We start from the raw sequence: 16,737 nt of genomic DNA on the forward strand, positions 1-16,737 counted from the left end.
CATTGCTATGCTCTGTCCAAGTCTCAACAAGTATGGAGTTAAATACTATCACAATTAAATAATAATTACCTGACACGTACAAATTCACAAGCGCAATTGCCGTATCTACTGCGCTGCCGAATACGTGGGTGTGACCGTGTCTGTATGCTTTTATGCGTTGAATTGCTGCCATATGATTGCCCGATTAGATATTTGCTTTAATGAACAGGCCCTAATTAAGGGTCTCAGCCCAAAACGTCAACTGTTCATTCCCATCCATAGATGCTGCCTGATCTGCTGAGCACCTCTAGCACATTGTGTGAATTGCTCTAGATTTCCAGCTTCTGCAACACCTCTTGTGTCCACAGTGTACACTTTATTAGCAACCATTCCTGTATCTAATAAAGCAGCCACTGAGTGTATATGTACTTTAATAATAGATTTGACTTTGAAGGGAGACTTATTAGCTGTATTAAATCATGAGGCAATCATGTAAGCAGATGAAGAACAATGCAGACACTCCCTACGTTTAGATAATACTGTATTGTGTTGTGAAATGTAGAGTTGGCTCTTTTCAGCATCTGGTAACCAGGTTAAATATCTTCCTGTAGCTCAGTTGACAAATGCGTTGTCTGATAAGATGTTAACATGTGCAGATCAGGAGCCAGCCAGGTTTGATTTGGGATCTTGCTGTCAGCAACAATCATGGTACCACAATCAGCTTGAATTAGAAAAGGAGAATTCCATTGCTTACAAATTAAGTGAACTTTGCCATTTGCATTCCATTCCTCCCAACAACATAGGTGGCTTTTCTATTGTGATCACTGGACCGGAAGAACAGTCACATAGACACGTTCACGGTCAGTTGCAAGTAGAAAAGCATCACAAAGTTAAGTAAGTGGGACTAACTGCTGACTATAATAAGCAATGTTGTGCTGACCTTTTAGAATCTGAATATTAATACATTGTTGAACAAAATGAAGCACAATTTTGTTTTATCTGTGTAATTAACTCTTGTGATTCACAGATTCTATTCCAATCACAGTGATGAATTTTATTCTTAATTGTTCAAATTTCAATTAGGTGTGATGAAAACTGATTGCGCTTCTTTCAGTGTCAGCCCTTGTAAATACACAAAGTTCCAGTTCAAACTGTATCCTCCTGTCTGGTGCTACATCATGCATATATCAAATCACTGTTCACATACTGTATGTACTGGATGAAAAGAACATCTTGTTGTTGGCACCACATGAATCCTGCACTTGGCAGCACAAATACAATGAGTAAGCAACAACAGTATGTACAACCCCGCCATTTCCTGGAATATAACTCAAAATCATCAAATACAACTTAGTCATTGTCACATTTTACAGTGATTTTTAAAAACCATAAGACATAGGAGCAGAATTAGGCCATTCAGCCCATCGAGTATAGTGCATGTACATCTTATACCTATTAATATGATATCACAGAGAATAATTATAAATGATTGGTTAATTAAACTATCTGGTACAAGTGCAAAAGTAGGATCATAAATTAAAAGGAACAATTCACTCCCAACTAGTATAAGTGTCAAAGGTTCTACCTACACAACACACATCAAGTAAAAAAGTCTATTTTTATCTAGTAGCGTATAATTCAAGTGTGACTCAATATTACACCACACAATTGTAAGGGGGAAATTCACTTGTGTTTGAAAGTTTCTCAATGTGAGAACCTGTCATATTCACCATTTACAAAGGAATGTCCTCTATCACAGGATGCTCTACAAGTCATCTATATCTCACCGCCATTTCATCAATATCTCTTCCACACATGGCTGAGCTGAAATGTTAACAGCACAGGAATTTGCAGGACAAACTGCTATTTTTGAAGTTGTATTTGTATATCTTCAGAGAAATGCACATTTTAACAAATGCATGCAAACCCACATCTGTTACAAAAAAAGTCATTCACTTCTTCCAAAATATTAAGCATATATACAAGGAACGTCCACGATGGCACTGGGTAGACAATGCAAGTGTGTGTGTGACATATTACTTATTACTATGTGAAATTGCTATGTTTGGAAATTATCACATCAAAAATGTTTTCACTCTATTGTTAACATTCAAGATTATTTTACGGTTGGTTTCACTTACAAAAGCAGAGATTTCTTAGTCTCTGTGTCAACATGGATCGATTTGGGGTGCAAAACAGTGGCACAGTTGTGTATGATGATTGTTGAGGGACACCAAGCAATGCCATTGCATTGGTGGAGAAGGGCCGCCAATTAATAAATAGAGGGTGGCTCTCCTCCTTTGTGGATACACCAACAGATTAAATAACAACACACACAAAATGCTGGTGGAACACAGCAGGCCAGGCAGCATCGATAGGGAGAAGCACTGTCGACGTTTCGGGCCGAGGCCCTTCGTCAGGACTAACTGAAAGGAAAGATAGTAAGAGATTTGAAAGTAGTGGGGGGAGGGGGAAATGCAAAATGATAGGAGAAGACCGGAGGGGGTGGGATGAAGCTAAGAGCTGGAAAGGTGATTGGCGAAAGTGATACGGAGCTGGAGAAGGGAAAGGATCATGGGACGGGAGGCCTCAGGAGAAAGAAAGGAGGGGGGAAGTACCAGAGGAAGATGGAGAACAGGCAAACAACTAAATATGTCAGGGATGGGGTAAGAAGTGGAGGAGGGGCATTAACGGAAGTTAGAGAAGTCAATGTTCATGCCATCAGGTTAGAGGCTACCCAGCCGGTATATAAAGTGTTGTTCCTCATTCACTCAATGCACTTTAAATTGGTGCTATTTACATCATAACTTGTTAGGCAATATGCTAGTAGATCTCCTTCAACAGATGTCCACTAACTTACAAGGAGTGCAATTATTAGGAGAAGAGTTAACAGAAATATCTGTGTAACGCAATGATTGTTTGTCATCAGTCACTTTACTAAGTACAGGAATGCAATCCAGTGTGGTCTTCTGCTGCTGTAGCCTATCCACTTCAAGGATCGACATGCTGTGTGTTCAGAGATGCTCTTCTGCACAGTACTGTTGAAACGTGTGGTTATTTGAGTCACTGTTGCCTTCCTGTCAGTTTGAAACAGTCTGGCCATTGTCCTATGACTTCTCTCATTAACGAAGCATTTTCACCCACACAACTGCCGTTCATTGGATGTTTTTAGGTTGTGGTCTCTGTTAACACTGGAGACTGTTGTGCTTGAAAATCAGCAGTTTCTGAGATACTCAAACCATCCTGTCTGGCACCAACAATCATTCCATAGTCAAAGTCACTTGCATCACATTTCTTCCTCATTCTGATGTCTGGTTTGAACAACAACTGGGTCTCTTGACCATACTTTTATTCATTAAGTTGCTGCCACATGATGGGCTGATTAGGTATTTACGTTAATGAGCAGGTGTACAGGTGTACCTTAGAAAGTGGACACTGAGTGTATATCCCACATTTTGCGAAGGAATGTGGTGCTAATGCTCTCACAAGTAATGTTGTCAGATGTGACTCTATAACACAGTGATGCTCCTGTTGAGAGGTGTGACAGTAATACTCATTCAATGTTATAATGACATTACAGTGTTATAGTTTATAATGACATTACAGTGTTATAGTTGAATGCTCCTCTTGTGGGACGTGGGAGGTCAGGGAGACCTCCAGTGTCCTTGATGACTACATGTGCAAAAGGTGCATCCAGTTGCAGCTTCTAACAAACCACATTAAGGGGTTGGAGCTGGAACTGGATGAACTCCGGATCATTCAGGAGGCTGAGGGGGTGATAGAGTGGATACATGGAGAGGCGCAAGACACAGGAAACTGGGTGACAGTCAGGAAGGGCAAAGGGGTTCAACAGCCAGTGCAAAGTACACCTTTGGCCATCAACAACAGGTATATCACTTTGGATACTGGTGGGGGGAGGTGGACTGACCTAACAGGGGAAAGTCACAGCGGTCAGGCCCTGGCACTGAGTCTAGCTCTGTGACTCAGAAAGGAAATGGGGAGAACAGGTGAGCTGTAGTGATAGGAATTCATCAGTTAGGGGAACAGGAAGGAGGTTCTGTGGACAAGAACGAGATTCCCAGATGATATGTTCCTCCTTAGTGCCTGGAGTCCTCAGCATTCTTAAGTGGGAGGCATTCTTAAGCCAGAGGTTGTGGTCCATGTGATGTGGTTCTGCAAAGTGAGTTCAGGGAGTTGGGTGCTAAGTTAAAGGGCAGGACCTCCAGGGTTGTGGATTTACCCGTGCCACATGCTGGTGAGGCTGGAAATGGGAAGATTTTACATTTTATTACATGGCTAAGTAGTTGGTGTAGCAGTGAGGGCATTAGACTTTTGGATCATTGTGCTTTCTTCCAGGGAAGGTGGGGCCTGTACAGAAGAGATGGTTTGCACCTGAACAGGAAGGGGACTAATATCCTAGCAGGAAGGTTTGCTACTGCTGCATGGGGGGTGGGGGTTAAACTAGTGTTGCAGGGGCATGGGAATCAGAGTGCCAGAACAGTTAGCAGATAGATGGTGGAGCCAGATGTTGGTAAGACCTCAGACAACGTCAGGAATCAAAAGGTTTATCGTGTCCTGAGCTGCGTATACTTCAATGCAAGAAATGTCGTAGGAAAGGCAGATGGGAATCAACACATAGGATTATGATATTATAGCAGGAGGGGCAGGACTGGCAGCTGAATATTCTGGGGTTCCGTTGTTTTAGACATGACAGTGTGGAGGGATTAAAGAGGGAGGGGTGGTGTTATTAGAGAAAATGCTCAGTCAGGATAGACTGAAGAACTCCTAGATGAGTGGAACTGAGGAATAAGAAAGGTATGACCATGTTAATGGGGCTATATTACAGACCACCCAATAGTTTGCGGGATTTAGAGGAACAAATTTGTAGAGATCACAGACACAAAGTTGTTATACTAGTTGATTTTAATTTATCGCATATTGATTGGGACTCCCATACAGCAAAAGAACTGGATGGGATTGACTTTATCAAATCTGTTCAGGAAAGTTTCCTAATCAGTACGTAGAAGCCCCAATGAGAGAGTTTGTGATATTTGATCTCCATTTAGGGAATGAGACAGGGCAGGTGACAGAAGTTTGTGTAGGGGAACGCCTTGCATCCAGTGATCACAATACCATTAGTTTCATAGTAAGTATGCAAAAAGATAGGTCGAGTTTGTGGTTTGAGATTTTAAACTGGAGAAAGGCCAATTCTGATGGTATCAGAAAGGACCTGGCCAATGTGGATTGGGACAGGCTGCTTTCTGACAAAGGTGTACTTGGTAAGTGGAAGGCTTTCAAAAGCGAAATATTGAGAGTACAAATCTTGTATATTCCTGTCAGAATAAAAGGTAAAGATAACAGGTTTAGGGAACCTCGGTTTTTAAGAGATATTGAGGTCCTGGTATAGGCAGGTTGGAACAAACGAGGTGCTTGTAGACAGAAATCAGGAGAGCTAAAAGAAGGCATGATGCTGCCTGAGCAGACAAGGTGAAGGGAATCCTAAGATGTGTTAAATGCAAAAGGATCGCAAGGGACAAAATCGGTCCTCTGGAAGATCAGAATGGTAATTCATGTGTGGAGCCAAAAGAGATGGGGAGATCTTAAATATGTTTTGCATCTCTGTTTACTCAAGAGATGGACACAGATTCGATAGAAATGAAGCAAAGCGGTGTCGACTTCATGGACCCTATACAGATTACAAGGGAGGAGGTGTTTGCTGTCTTAAGGCATATTAGAGTGGATAAATCCCCAGGGCTTGACAAGGTGTTCCTTTGACCCTGTGGGAGGCAAGTGCTGTAATTATGGAGGCCCTAGCAGAGATATTTAAATCATCCTTAGCAACAGATAAGGTACCAAAGGATTGGAGGATAGCTAATGGTGTTTCACTGTTTAAGAAAGACTCTAAAATTAAATCAGGAAACTATAGGCCAGTGAGCCTGATGTCAGTAGTGGGAACGTTATTGGAAGGTATTCTAAGGAACGGGATATGTGAGTATTTGGATAGACGTGGACTGATTAAGGATAGTCAGCATGGCTTCATGCGTGGTAGGTCATGTTTAATTAAACATCAGTTTTTCATGGAAGTTGCCAGGAAAATGGATGAAGATAAGGCAGTAGATGTTGTCTACGTGAACCTTAGCAGGACATTTGTCAACGTCCCACATGGGAAGTTTATCAAGAAGGTTCAGTCGCATGGCATTTAAGATAAGGTAGTAAACTGGATTAGGTATTGGCTTTGTGGGAGAAGCCAGAGAGTGGTAATAGATGGTTTCCTCTCTGACTGAAGGCCTGTGACTAGTGGAGTGCCCCAGGGATCGGTACTGGGTCTGGTGTTGCTTGTCATCTATATCACTGATCTGGATAATAGTGTGGCTAACTGGATCAGCAGATTTGCAGATGACACCAAGATTGTGGGTGTAGTGGACAGTGAGGAAGACTATCAGAGCTTGCGGTGAGAACTGGACCAGATGGAAAAATAGGTTGAAAAATGGCAGATGGAAATTAATGCAGACAAATCTGAGATGTTGTGCTTCAGTAGGACCAACCAGGTCGGTCTTACACAGTGAGGAGTGCTGCAGAGCAAAGGGATCTGGGAACATAGGTACATAACTCATTGAAAGTGGCATCACGGGACTTGTAAGTGAAGCCAAAGTATTGAGTACACGAGATGAGATGTTATGTTAAGGTTCTATAAGACATTGGTGAGGCCTAATTTGGAGCATTGTCTGCAGTTTTGGTCATCTACCTACAGGACAGAAGTAAGTAAGGTTGAAAGAGTACAAAGAAAATTTACAAGGATACTGTCAGGACTGGAGGATCTGAGTTATATGGAAAGATTAAATAGGTAAGCACTTTATTCCTTGGAACATAGAAGATAGAGGGAAGATTTGATAGAAGTATACAAAATTATGAGGGATATAAATAGGGTAAATACAAGCAGGCTTTTTCTACTGAGGTTGGGTGGGACAACAACTGGAGGTCATGGCTTAAGGGTGAAAGCTAAAAAGTTTAAGGGGAACATGAGGGGAAACTTCTTCACTCAGAGGGTCTTCAGATTATGGAACGAGCTGCTAATGCAAGTGGTGCATGCAAGCTTGATTTCAATGTTTAAGGGAAGTTTAGATAAGGGTATGGAGGGCAGATTGATGGAAGTAGCCAATTTAAAAGGTTCGGCATGGACTAAATGGGCTGAAGGACCTGTTTTTGTGCTGTACTCTTCTATGACTCTGTTGACTTTGTCAGGAACCACTCATCTAGGGAAGTAAGGTAGTTGCTCTCCTTTGAGTGTCGCTGTCAGAATTATACGTTGCTCGATTGTGTGCTGCTTGTGAGGCTCTTTGTTGGCCCAAGAAAATCCTGGCTCTGCAAACACTGCTTTAGCTTTTCCTGAAAGGACGCAGTTGTAATTGTGTAGAGGATTGGATTCAGGGCACTGTTTATTGGCAGGATGAAGATTACAATCCAGGATGTTACATTACCTGTTTAAAAAAAAGTATTAATAAAGAATAAGTGTACATTTCTTTTTAAGAACAAATTCATAGAGCACAATAGATTCTTAACTCCCAAGGCCAGCTATGAAAAGAGGAGAATTATGCATAGCGCTGCAAATCTCATCCCATAAAAACCCAATGCTACTGAAACTCCAACAGAAGGAGGGGAAGGATCTTCACCTACAAGACATATGTAATTGTGTGGTGGAAGCCCACTAGTCTGTGGACACCATAGAGCCGATCAATCATGTATCATTTAGGACTAATACAAGACTCGCCCAGGACAGAGACTGTGGCGAGTTGCTATCGGCCGTCTATGCTCCTGTAGGGATGATGGGCTTAAGTAAGTCACTCATAGGATTTCAGATAATTTGAATTTAGAGTTGATTTGCAGCTAGGAATCTATTCAGAACATGACATTAATTGGCGCACTTATTCTGCAATAGCTTAAACCCATTGTTCAGACGATCTGTACTGACATACTCCTTCCACAAAATTACTTTTTAATGAATCATATCGTTTATTTAATGCTGTGATTTTATTCAGTTCTTGGGCTCACATTAATTATCTCTTGTTAGACATTGTAAGGTAGATGTGTTCACAGGCAAGTGAAAGAAACCAAATAAAGTTCCTAACTAAGCTTTAAAAAATGGAGACATTTAGTGCAAAGATAGCGAAAATAACGGAATAAAAGTTCGGAGCAGCTAAGCAATTGCCATCTTACATTAACTATCCATGTGGACAGTAACAACTATTGCCACTCTGTGAATGAATGGCAGCATCCATATAGTTATTTAAAAACTATAGTTTTTTTGCCTATTTTTGCATACTTGTTCTAGTTGATTTATCTGCCTTTTGATTAAACTGTTCATGGATTTTTAACCAGAAGAAAAATTGCTATCTAACTTTATTCCAGCAAAGTAGAGCATTTAGAACAGCAAGGGGCAGGATGCTAGCGTAACAGTTAGTGTAACAATATTACAGTGGCAGCAACAAGAGTTCAATTCCTGCCGCTCCCTGTAAGCAGTTTGTACATTCTCCCCGTGACCATGTGAATTTCTTCTGGGGGCCTCAGTTTCCTCTCACATCCCTAAGACATATGGGCTAGTCAGTGGGTTAATTGGTTACACGGGTGTAATTGGGTGCCACAGGCTCATTGGCCAGAAGGGCCTGTTACCATACTGTGTTTCTAAATAAAATAAACATCGAACAATACAGCACAGTACAGGCCCTTTGGCTCTCAGTGTTGTGCCGACTCTTTAACCTACTCTTAAGATCAACCTAACCCTTCCCTCCCACATATCCCTCCATTTTTCTTTCATCTGTGTACCATTTAGGTGAATATAAATATCACTAGAAAAATATTTAGTGGCTCTAACCTTCTCGTTTTGCACACTTGACTCCCAGGCAGACAGACGAAGGCCCTCCCATCTGTCCCAGCTAAGTGCCAATGTCAGAACGCTGTACTATGCCATACCTTTCCAAACTGCCCATCCAATGGCTGACTGAGTCTATCATGGGAACAGATGGCTGGTGAGTCTCTTTGGCTCACTGGTCAGAAGAAGCTCCTCCAATCGTGATTATGTGATGATTATTATATGCAGAGCTTATTTGATTAGGGAAATACTGTATATCAGGTTTGTTCCTCCACACTGCACCATAAAATTATCTATTCTGTTTGAATTCAGTAAATCAAATCATAATGAATGTCTGTCCACTGCGAGGTGAAGCAGCAAACCAGTGATATCTCCTCACTCAGAAAGAAGACATGAGCATGCTTAGACTGTAGTTGGAGAGGTTAGCTTTATTTGTCACATGTATGTCGAAACAGCAAAACATACAGTGAAATACGTTGTTTGCATCCATGATCAACACAGTCCATAGATTGTGCTGGGGGCAGCCCGCAAATTTCGCCACGCTTATGGCGCCAACATAGCTTGCCCACAACTTACTTACCCCAACCCGTACATCTTTGACATACGGGAGGAAACTGTGGCGCCCTGAGGAAACCCATGCAGTCACAGGGAGAACTCTTTACAAACAGCGGCAGGATTTGAACACCTAGAAGTTGGCATAATGCTTTATAATGCCACGCTACCATGCTGCCAATACTTAGATTGTAGTTATATATTAAGTAGATTTTCAATGCATCCAAACATAACATTCAGATTCCTTGGCATTACTACTTTGCAGAACCTCATGTGGGATAACCATATCTCCTTCATTAACCAAGAGGCTCAGCAGAGAATGTACTTCTTGCAGCAGTTGATAAAATGCCATCTTCCCTAGAACATGCTGTTGCAATTCTACACTGCCACAATAGAGAGTATCCTCACATCAGCTATTACCACCTGGTTTGGTTCAGCGTCCTCTCACAATATATGAAAACTACAGCGAACTGTCAGGTCAGCAGGAAAGGTCATTGGCTGCAGTCCACCATCTCTGCAGGGTTTGTATGTATCCAAGACAAAGAAGTGGATGGGAAAAATCATTGCAGCAACCACCCACCAGCAATCTCTCTTCTGGAAAGTGCTATGGAGCTATTAAAACGAACATTTCATGCCATCTTAAAAAATTCTTCCCCTAGGCAGTTCATCTGATCAACCATTCTGGTTGCTCCCCACACACCTCTATCTATTATGTAAGTCACTGCACTGCACTATAAACACTTTAAACCACTTTTTACAATGCTGGTTACATTGTAAATGCATGCTGGTATTTATTCCATACCCATACATTAACCTCTAAGTGTTTTATACAAAATAGAACATAGAACACACAACAGTTCAGCGCATGAACATGCCCTTTAATCCACAATGTTGTTCTAAACCAATTAAATTAGTAATCAAATAGCCATCCAAACTGACCCCTTCTGCCTACACCATGTCCACATCCTCCCATTTCCCTCACATTCATGTGCCCATCTAAATGTCTCTTAAAAGTCTCTAATGTGTCTGCCTCTACCCCCTGCCCAGGAAACACATTCCAGGCACCCACCACTCTCTGTGTAAAAGACTTGCCTTTCACATCTCCTTTGAAACTACCCCCTCTCTCCTTAAATGCATGCCCTCTGGTATTAGACATTACAAACCTGGGAAATAATTCTTTATTCTTATAATTCTTGAATCCTTTTCTTTTGTTTCATGTCGCACCAACAGATCACAATTAGTTCCTAATACATATAAATGTATATGGTAAATAAAGTTGTTCCTTGAGAAGGAAATGCAACCTTTAAAGCCACAGGCAAGGGTAATATATGATCACCAGTGACTGGCAGTTGCAGCAACAATCAAATTGCTGGTAGCTGCACAAATTGACCCAATTTTGATTTCTTACCTGCTATTTCAACTCTGAGCAGAGATAGTAGCTTCAATATAAATATGGGGATCCAGCACAGGAAATTAGTGAACACGATGAAGAAAAAGCGTTTTGCAATCGCCACCTCTCTGGAAAATGGGCTCCTCTCTGCTGACTGTGCTCCCGTTTTATGGATTGAATAAAACATGCTGGTGTAGGAGAAGACTATGATGATGAAAGCAAGCAAGTTCAAGCCTACAATAGAAAAAAGGCATATGAGAGATGGGCGTTACACTTTTGCAAGATTAAGGTCCTTTGCTAAACTTCCCTTTGACAATAAAGACTCTTGGTAAGACACTAGAAAATATGGACCACTTCTTATTTCCTAGGAACCACCTCTTCAGAATCATAGTACCTTTATTACAACATGCCTTTCCACCTGTTTTCATCTCATCAACAAAACTGGGAACATAAAATGTCATTTCCCCCAAGTCATTAACGTAAAAGGTAAATAATGAAATGCCTCCAACTGATATGTGAGTAGTCCACGAATTAAATTGTTCAAGCCTGGGAAGAGAGCCGTTTATTCCAACTCTATGCTTTCAGTCCATGCTAAAACACCACTCTAATACTTTGGACCCTGAATTTTTTACACCAGAGTCTTCCCTGGCACCTTGTCAAATACATTACATCTGCAGGCTCCTCACAATCAACTCCCCCTGTCAAACCTCAAAGAACATAAAACATAGAACACTACAGCACAGTACAAGCCCGTCAGCCCACCTTTTAACTTATTCTAAGATCAATCAAACCCTACCCTCCTACATGGTGCTCCATTTTTCTTCAATGCATGTGCACATCTAAGAGTCTCTGAATGTCCCTAATAGATCTGCCTCTTCCACCCTGGGAGCACATTCTATGCACCCACCACTCTCTGTTAAAAAAAAGACCTACCTTTGACATTCCCCCCCCCACCAATACTTTACTTCAATCATCTTAAAATTCTGCCCCCATATATAACTCAAATAACCACAAGTTACAAACAGTGATGTGCAGAAGAGCACAACACATTGAACCTTGAAGTTGATGGGCTACAGGAACAGAAGACCACAACATACACTCAATAGACACTTTATTAGGTACAGAAGGTAACTAATAAAGTGGTCACTGAGCATATTTTTGTGGGAGATTACGATGAACAATAATTCTTGACACAGCTAATGCTTTAACATATTAGAAGTTGAACATAATATTTGTTTTGAACGATACACGTTTTCTCACTCAAGGGAAAGTATCCACTTCCTAAAAATCTATATCAAAGCAATTGAAAACAAAATTGCATTACCCAGAAATATCCCAGTAGAATACCCTCTTGCTCCAAGACTCTCAAATTGATCAGGATAAAGAGGGAAGCATACTCCATTCTTTCCATAGTAATTGCCAAAGAAGGATATGTTCCACAGGGGTATTACTGCCAGGATGAATCCCGTAATCCAGATGAATATCAACATGGATAAAGTCTGTCGCTTGCCTGGGCTGTAATTGTTGAATGGGAAGACTATGCATATGTATTTCTCCAGAGTCATGTACGTCAGTAGCATGACAGAGACCTCGGTGGAAAGCAAGGCCAGCGCGCCGATGAGCTGACAATTTGTGCTTTCCATCCATTTTTGGGCATGCCTGTTATATTCCCCATGGTACTTAATGTCAAAAGCACCGATGAGGAAGAGGTAGACTCCCATCAGACAATCAGCACCTGAGAAAGTAACACAGAAATAAATTATGCTCTTGCATAAATGATGTATGTTTAAATAATCTCAATAAGTCCTATGAGTTTTGCAATGAAGATGATTGCATTCAAATGGGATAGAACATTTTTGTTATCAAAAAATTCTGCCAATGCTGGAAATCCAGAGCAACACATACAAAATGCTGGAAGAACTCAGCAGGTCAAGTAGCATTTGTGGCAAGGAATAGAGAGTCAACATTTCATCAGGACTGGCTAGCTGACTCTTTATTCCTTTAGAATGCAGCCTAACTTGCTGAGTCCCTCCAGCATTTTGCGTGTTACTCCACATTCTTGTCCTTTATTTGATTAAATTTGAATAAGATTGTATATTGATCTCTTGTAGAACCTCCATGCATCACATGTGTTAATGCCATGGAGGCAACAATGGTGAGGTCCAGCAGATGCATTGCATCAACACACCTCAAGCCCCAAACCTACCCTCTGTCATTCCCTCTCACCCATTGACATGGACTGGTGATACATCATCCATTTAGCTTATGCAACTTGCTGATTTCTGACTAGTCATAACCCTTTCCCCACAGATCAGATGAATCAACATAAAATGCTGTCTGTAATTGTAGAGGGGAGGAGAGATGGATGGAAGTTGGGGGTAGAATTGATAGTTGGGAGGGTGGTGGGAGTTAGTTGTCTGGGGAGGGGGCATTGGTAGAGGACCATTGATCTGCTCTCCCAGTCAAGTCTTTTCCATCTACTGACCTGTCCAACCATTCCTCCCCAGAAACCTGACCATTATCTTCTTTTCAGCTCTCAAGTCCTTTTTCGCCTGTCAATCTGAACTACAGTGACAACTTCCATACTACCAGCCCCTTTAGTCATGCAGCCAACCCCAGACAGAACTCCCCTGCTACCCTTCAGCCCCACTCTCTGGCTGTGACTGGCACAATTCCTTTTCTGATCTCAGCATTGTACCTTTAACAACCAGTTGATCCTGACTTCTCTTCTAATGCCCCCAGATATCTAACTCCATCCCACCACTCCCGCCACCTCCCAGCCAGCTCTCTTTGCCTCTTCAATCATAGACTCCTGACTGCCCAACACAACCAAAAGCAGACAATCTGCTTAAAGACCAGAGGCTATAAATTGAAAGGCAATGAAATATTGTCTCTGTTGAGCTGTAGATCACTTGTAGCTACTATGGCTCAGTAAGCTGCCACAATTAAAAAAATAAGCAGTTTTTTATGTTTTGGTTGAAAGATGAGCATTACTCTAGTCCTCCCCCACTCTTCTTTGAATAAAGTTGTGGAATTATAACCACAAGAGATTCTGCATATGTCGAAAACCCAGAGCAACACATAAAAAATGTTGGAGGAACTCAGTGGGCCAGGCAGCATCTATGGAGGGGAATAAATGGTTGATATTTTGGGTTGAGACCCTTCATCAGGTCTGAAAAGTAGAGGGGAAGAAGTGAGAATGAGAATGTGGGGGGAGGGGAAGGATAACAAGCTAGAAGATGATTGGTGAAGCCAGGTGGGAGGGGGAGGGGAATGGAGTAAGAAGCTAGGAGGTGATAGGTGGAAAAGATGAAGGGCTGGAGAAGAAGGAATCTGATAGGATATGAGAGTAGATCATGGGAGAAAGGGTAGGAGAAGGGGCACTGGGGGAGGTGATAGGCAGGTGAGAAGAGAAGAGGAAAATTGGGGGGGGACAGAATGGGCAGAATGGGGCTCTGAAAAGGGTTAACAACTATCAGACGTTCAAGCTAACAGGTCGGAGGCTACCCAGATGGAATACAAAGTGTTGCCCCTCCACCCTGAGAGTCTCTTCGTGGTGGCAGCAGAGGAGGTGATGGACAGACATGCCTGAATGAATGGGAATGGGGATTACAATAAAAAAAGACCATAAGAGATTAGAGCAGAATTAGGCCATTTAATCTGTCGAGTCTGCTCTGCTATTTCATCATGGCTGAACTATTTTGTAAGCTCAGTCCCAATCTCCTATCTTCTCCCCGTACCCCTTCATGCCCTGGCCAATCATGAATCTTAACATCTCTAAACTCAAAATTTAGCATTCAGTACTCCATTGAGTAGGCCTTCTTTTAAGTAGTTTTATCAATGACTCCAGGTTCTAGATAACCTTTATCAATCCCACTTCCTCCCCAACACATAACTAGCCCTAAAAATTGCAGGCTACTATTTCCAAGACTCCTGACAGTACTAACTGCTTAACTGAAGCTATTAACATCCCTGACACCAACCTTGCACCCCGCTCCCCCCCACCAAATCATGTATGCCGCCACCAATCCTCCAATTCCGTGTGATCCTCTAACTACACTTCTTCCTTATTCGGTATCTTATCTGACTTCTTGCACCGGCTACGGCACAGTTGGTGGCAGCACAATAGAGTAAGCGGTTAGTGTAATGCTTTACAATACTAGCAAACCGGGTTCAATTCTCGCCACTGTCCACATTCTCCCAATGACTGACTGAGTTTCCTCTGGGTGCTCCAGTTTCCTCCCACATTCCAAAGACGTATGTGTTAGGGTAAGTACGCAATGGCAACACTTGCGGCTGCCCCCAGTCATCCTCGGACTGCAATGGTTGTTGACACAAACAACGCATTTCACTCTATGTTTCGGTATTTTGATGTACATCTGACAAATAAGGCTCATCTTAGTGTTATCTTAGTGGCATTAAACTACTAATTTTATATTGGCTTTATATTAGAATATATTTACTTATACTTATTAGTTATATCACACATTCAGGCAGTTTCCAGCTACATTTGTTGTGCCATTTAAATCACATTGAAATGGTTTATTGTTGTCATTTATAAAACATGTTGATTGGCAGCACTTACAGCAGAGTGACTTAATAGAAAGGGCGTGTACTCTGTTTTCTGTTTTAATGAACGACCTCATGCAGATAACAAAGAGATTCCCAAGGCAAATCATGAATGCCACAAACCACACAAAGATTCGTAGAACGGTGCTGGCTAACAGGTTTTCAAAGGATGAGATTCCATCTGTGTTTGGTTTGCAGCTCCGTACGTGTGGACAATATTTGCAATATTCAAACTTCTTAAAGTATCTAGCAAAATTTAAAACAAAGAATTAGAACGTTTGTGGTATGATGCAAATACTTTGTATATTCTCCTTTTGCATAAAAAGTTCAAAGTTCAAAATAAATCTATTATCAAAATATGTATTTGTCACCATATGCTATCCCAAGACTCATTTTCTTGTGGGCAATTTACAGTAGATACTGAGAAACACAAAAGAATCAATGAAAAACCACACAATGAAAACTAATGTGCAAAAGAAGGCAAACGGTGCCAGTACAAAAACTAAATAATTAATGAGGTGTGCTATAAGATCTGGGCCAAGAATAATGTATTCAATAACTTTATCAAATCAGACTGTGGAACTTGTTAGAAATTATTTTACACTGAACTTCAGAAAAGGTTATGGTCAAGATTAGCTCATGATGATGCCTACTCCAGACAAGAAGACTGATAAGACTCATTTTTCTTGCTTGTAAAAATATAATGATGATTTGGGTTATTTACTCGAAAGCATTAGCACTGTTTAAGTGCGAAAAGTTAGAAGAATGGAAGAAAAGAAATATTCTTAAAATGCTGGAACCCAATCATAATGTAATAAATTTGTAATGACAACCTGTTGCAAAACTCAGTTAGGACAATTTCTTCAATTTAGCACACTGTAAGTAAGGTATTATTTTATTCTGTGGATTTTACACAATTTTCTCTTTTAAAACATTTTATTTGAAATTTATTTAATATTTCATTGATTTGATCTTTGCTTCTGTTATATGACATTGTAACTAATCTAACTAGTTCTGATGCTATCAGCTCTGAGCATATTATATCTCAAACCCTGCACTGCATGGGACTGCACTTCTCTTAATTTTGTGGTCTGGCAACACGTATTCCCCATCTCTAATATTGAATGCAGGGATGAGCCACCTTCTTGATCTGATACAGACTGCATAAAGAAAACCTACAGCACAATACAGATCCTTTGGCCCACAAAGCTGTGCCGAACACATGGGTACTTTAGAAATTACTCGGCTTACCCATAGCCCTCTATTTTTCTAAGCTCCATGTACCTATCCAAAAGTCTCTTAAAAGACCCTATCGTATCCGCCTCCACCACCGTTGTCGGCAGCCCATTCCACGCACTCACCACTCTCTGAGTAAAAAACT

At 41.2% G+C, this 16,737-nt stretch overlaps 1 protein-coding gene across 9 annotated transcripts in view; it reads right to left on the reverse strand.

Annotated features, from left to right (window-relative positions):
- Positions 1-2,533: 2,533 nt before the first annotated feature.
- rxfp2l (relaxin family peptide receptor 2, like) overlaps positions 2,534-16,737 on the reverse strand; it is a 118,195-nt gene continuing 103,991 nt past the window's right edge. For 5 of the 9 annotated variants that reach the window (XM_059976795.1, XM_059976789.1, XM_059976788.1 and 2 more), the window contains 5 exons: positions 15,373-15,602; positions 12,112-12,522; positions 10,806-11,021; positions 10,561-10,641; positions 2,534-7,457 (listed from right to left, as the gene is read on the reverse strand). In XM_059976795.1, coding sequence (XP_059832778.1) covers positions 7,279-7,457; positions 10,561-10,641; positions 10,806-11,021; positions 12,112-12,522; positions 15,373-15,602 — 1,117 coding nt within the window. In that variant the 3' untranslated portion in view covers positions 2,534-7,278. The remainder of the gene's footprint in view (positions 7,458-10,560; positions 10,642-10,805; positions 11,022-12,111; positions 12,523-15,372; positions 15,603-16,737) is intronic. The other 4 variants (XM_059976792.1, XM_059976791.1, XM_059976790.1 and 1 more) reach the window with 3 other exon arrangements.

Source organism: Hypanus sabinus, chromosome 8 (assembly GCF_030144855.1).
Source record: "Hypanus sabinus isolate sHypSab1 chromosome 8, sHypSab1.hap1, whole genome shotgun sequence".
NCBI lineage: Eukaryota > Metazoa > Chordata > Chondrichthyes > Myliobatiformes > Dasyatidae > Hypanus > Hypanus sabinus.